The sequence below is a fragment of the Pempheris klunzingeri genome, chromosome 12 (genome assembly GCF_042242105.1).
Source record: "Pempheris klunzingeri isolate RE-2024b chromosome 12, fPemKlu1.hap1, whole genome shotgun sequence".
NCBI classification, from domain to species: Eukaryota; Metazoa; Chordata; class Actinopteri; order Acropomatiformes; family Pempheridae; genus Pempheris; species Pempheris klunzingeri.
In genome coordinates, this window is record NC_092023.1 from 18,708,969 (window position 1) to 18,713,871 (window position 4,903).

Consider the following 4,903-nt stretch of genomic DNA (forward strand, 5'->3'; position numbering starts at 1 on the left):
CTAAGAACATTCGAGCAACAGAAATACACACCACAGCACACAGACCCTTAAATTTAAGATTAGAATGCAACACACACAATTCAAAAATATATCCTCTAATCTTGCAGTAGTTGCCTTTTTTCTTTTGTACAGTTAGAAAAAATACACAGTTAGCTGAATTCATTGGTGGAAATGCTTTAACAAAGTCACAAGTGATGCTGTATTCTGCACCATGATAGCTTTGGATACAGCACAGCTCTATCCTCGCTAAGCGTCTGCAGTGTCCTGTGTGCCAGATCATGATCATGATCTCCTGTGTGTTCACATGAGCGTTCACATGCCCTAAAAGGTGTGGAACATTGTGCCCTGCCAACGTCCTGAGGGTCATATATATTCATATATTCATATCGACATTTCCAGGATTCACCTCACCATTCTGTCATGTGTGCTCACACGTCGTCACCTCAGGGAGGGGCGTCTGGTCCTGCATGACCACTTGAGGAGGGGTGGGGGCAGGGCGAGCGTGAGCCACTGAGTTTTTCTGCAACTCCACCCCGAAGGCAGGAGAAGCGTTCTGCAACTGTCTCCTATACTGCACGAAGCTGCAGGTCTTTAGGATGATGGCCAGGATGTTCTTTCCTATCAGGATCCCTGATACCCTAGCGTCCCTGTACAGAATCATGTTCCCCCCGCGGATGAAGAGGGTGATGATGTTGATGGTCACCAGGCTGAGGATGGGGTACAGGAGCATCTTGTGGGGCACGATGTTGATGCCCTGCATGCTGATTTCACTCAAGGACACGCAGGGCAGCACGAGCAGCAGGATGTAGCAGTAGAAGAACATCAGGCCCTCCGCCCACAGAGGAAGCCCCTTCTTTTGAGGCTCCCACAGGTTGGCTTGGATGTCCAGTATGTCCAGCAGGTCCACCACCACCCAAAAAAGACGATTGCGGATCTCCTCACGCTTCTTGAAGGCGCGAACATACTCCATATGATCGATAGCAACCAGCACCACAAACAACACCGGGATGCAAATGGACAGCAGCAACGTCAACGCTTTCCTTGCAAGAGCATCCAGGCTCTTCCTGTCCGCCTTGTAGTTTTGATACACAAAGTAGACCTTGATCTCCAACACAAAGATGTAAAGGAACCAGAGGATCATGGCGTAGCCTCGCTTAGCTGTGCGTACCTCAGCGCCCACCCACACCGCCACGTAACGCAAGACGATTAAGAAACAGATGTCTCCCACCATCACCATGATGCAGATGCCAATCTTGCGTGGCCCATGGTTCTGCTCCACCAGGTAGGCATCAATCAGCGCCATGCTGCTCATGATCAGGATGGTGGAAAGGCACACGTGGGGCTTGTTGGTTGGAGGTGGAGGTACCATCCTTGCCTGGGCGAGAAGATGAGGAGGAGGAGGAGGAGTGTTGTTGAAGAGGGGGTGCAGAGGGTGCTCGGTTTGTCCTGTGAGGAGGCAGATCAGATAGTGCTGCTAGACAGCGGTGTTCCCCTCCATCGCTTCTGTCTTGGCCAGAATCCAGGATGCATTAATAGGATTCACACAGATCACTTCAATCAATCTCAGCTCGTGCCCAAGCCACCTGCCGGGTAGACAGTACCCCTCATTTAGTAAATTATGTTCATTGGCAAATGGTCTGTAAACATGCAGGTTCACGGTTGTAGAAATAAATAAATCTCAGGATGTGTGTCTACCATTTACACCTTGTGCAGCATTCATTCAACACAGCACAGCAGTTTAATCCATGAGTTATATTTTCTGTTTTCAAAATAGAAAAAAAAAAACTGCTGCGATGTGTTCTCATTACAGATTCACTTCCGACTCCCTTGTTTTCATACAAGCTTAAGCCTTCAGAGATAAAAACCCAGCTGAATACTCACTTGTGTCCCTCTTTGTACTTTATCCTAATGACTGGCAGCGAGCGATCATCCATGAGACTGCACTGGGAGATCACAAAGCCCATCTGTAATCCACAGGAGGAGAGAGGAGAAAAAGCATGGGATGCTCTCCTTCTCTGACAGACGTAAATCCACCAGTCATGGATATATTTCTCTCTCTCTTTTTTTTTCCTTTCTTTTTTTTTCAATCGAAAGAGAAATCCCAAAATATTGCCGTCATAATCCACTTACCGCTCAGACTGAATCAGAAGGACGCATCTTAATGGTCACAAAGACCGCTCTCAATTTCTGCAACTAAGAATAAAGGTTATTTTGTGTTGTGCTTAGATAAGAGGGTTTAAACTTCAAACTCCCCACCCCCTAAAAAAAAAAAAAAGAAAGTTATTTTTTGTGTGGAAAAAAAAAATCTCTGCAATAAGTCCCGCTTAAAAGAAAATGTCCTCTCCAGAAGTTTTCCCCTCCATCATCCACCATCCATGGACAAGAAGATGACACATTAGTCTGTTTTCCTGTGCAAGTTTGTGTGTTTCAGAGGAGGCAGAAAGGTTGTAGTGGACCCTTTCAACGCAGCGTGTGCGCGGCTGTCCTCCCTCACTCAGCTGCGTGCGTGCGTTTGTGCGTGCGTGCGTGTGTGTGCAGGTTTCAGCTGTCTCCACGCTTCGTTGTCGCTGTAAAATGCGCCCCCCTACCCCCCTTCCTCCACCACCACCACCACCACCACCACCACCCCCCTGGCGAAGTCCTGGCTGCTGCGCCGTTTTCTCTCTCCTGCTCAGGCAGCTTTTGCCAGGGACACCAGGATCAGCAGCGCCAGTGGATTCCCCTGTTTCCACTCAGCATCCTCTGCCAGCACCACCAGCGCTCAGATACTCCAACACCGTCCTCTGTGCACTTCTCTGCGAAAAGTCAGAGAGATGCTCCTCTCTTCTGGTGTTCAGACAGACACACTCCGGGTTTTTTTTTCTCTCTCTCTCTCTCTCTCTCGCAGCCACCCTCCTCTTCCTTCTCCCTCTTCTGCTCAAGTAAAGGCACTTGCTGTGTGGAGGTGACGCTTAGCAGACCACAGCTGCAGAGCCAGGGAGAGAGAGAAAAGAGGTAGAGAGAGACAGAACACTTTTCCAGGGGGTGGAGAAAGGAGGGGAGAGGAGGAGAGGGAGGGTGAGCCAGCCTTTTGCAGCTTAGCTGAATGCACAACTTCTCTCTCTCACCCTGTTTTTTTCCCCCCCCCTCTCTCACATCCCTCTCTTCTTTTCACATTGTGTCTTGCGCTGATATCCTATTTTCTCGGGCTGTTTCTTTTTTGGCTCCCAGAAAAAAGCCCTGGTTTCCTTCTTCTCTGAGAAGCCCATTAAGTCGCCATGCTTTTTTCCCCCCCTATTCTCTCCATTGGGTTCGAGGTGCAGAGATGAAAAGTGGTCCAGAGAGGAGAAAGAAGGAGGAGGAGGAGGGGGGGGGAGAGGATGATGCTCTCCACTATGGGATGTAGAAAGCCAGCTTCCCAGCAGGCTGTGTGTCTGCAGTCTGTGGAGACATGGCGGTGGTGGAGGGGGGTGAGTGGAGGGGTGAGGCGTGCAGTGGCTCCTCCTGACAGAGAGCCTTTCTATTGATCGACTGACAGAGCAGTGAATCAGGAGCCTGAGACGGGGCCAGAGTCCAAAAGAAATGAGGGGCAAGAAGAAGGGGGGGGGGGTACAGATGTGGGGGATAGTGAATGAGAAAAGGAAATAATAAAAACAAGATGAGTGACATGATGAGAAGGGGAGAAAAAAAGCAGAAGATGTGTGGAACAGGATTAAATGTCAGGGCAACATTTTTATCATCTGAGATGTAATAATGCCCAGACGAGAAAATCTATAAAGGTAGGAAAAGGTTGGTGTGCTTGCTCCAGTACACTAACACCACTAACACCACCAGCTCTGTTTATCCAGCTGGGCCAATTAGTGATAATCCTTCCTCAGAGGAACCAAACTGCTTTCATTACTACAGTATGAAGCCATTTACCGCTCACTCATTGAAATGCCGTTATTGTGGAGTCAAAAGTATTGGTTTTGTATGCGTGTGTGGCTGCACTTTTCATCCATCTGTGCAACGACAGCTAAACATAATTGCAATCACTCATGCAAATTTCTGCAGCCACGAATGGATTTGGTGACAGATATACCAGATGTGGATGAGCTGACAGCGGCCATCATGGCTGTTTATGACTTCTATCATGCTTTTGTCACGGAAGCATATGGGGGCTTCGTGTCTGAAAAATGAAGTCAAGCGAAGCACCCGTTTGTCTTTTGCCAAGCTTTCTTATTGATTATTTCCCCTGGATTTATCAACAATAATTGGAGGATGTCATTCCTCACTCCACTTGTCATGGCTCAAAGTGTAAAGTTGCTGTTCCTTTTACAATGTTTTCTTTTTTTTTTTTTTAAGTTTGGCAGTTGCTATAAAACACACGACAGGTTTCAGTTTAATACCAGCTGGTGCTCAAATGTTACTGCAACACCTTTCACAGATTGTTAGAGACACAACCCAGTGGTTAGAAATATCACTGTAATGAAAGGTCACAGGTCTGATTCCCATGACAGGCAAGTGTTGCCATTAACAACCATGTGTGTTTTAGTCCAGACACTAACCCACTACTAGTACCCGCTCACTCGTTCGCTCAACATCACTCTGGGTAACGGCTTCAGCTGCACGCCTGTAATTATAAACGTAAATGAGTGGATGGCTTGTCTGTTCCGCAAGGGAACGGTCCTGTGATCTGAACAGTTTCAATGCCCCCAAAAAATGATACGGCACCTCTATCATCTATTTTGTTAATCCTCCGACATCTCGTCCAGTAATCTATAATTAATGTCTTCATTTACATGCCTTTTGTGATATACAATGGTATCTGTAACAATGTTAACCTCTCCATTACAAAAGTGCAGTTAACCTGGCTCCAGTGTTTGAATAACATCTGCTGAATATCTTTATTTATACACCCTCAGCATTTCCCCTTTTGTCTTCC

General features: G+C 47.3%; 1 protein-coding gene across 1 annotated transcript; it reads right to left on the bottom strand.

The window, feature by feature from the left end:
- Positions 1-418: 418 nt before the first annotated feature.
- On the bottom strand, positions 419-1,369 carry LOC139211197 (transmembrane protein 121). Its single transcript, XM_070841476.1, has one exon. It carries the CDS (start codon positions 1,367-1,369, stop codon positions 419-421), a length of 951 nt encoding a protein of 316 aa, XP_070697577.1.
- Positions 1,370-4,903: the final 3,534 nt, after the last annotated feature.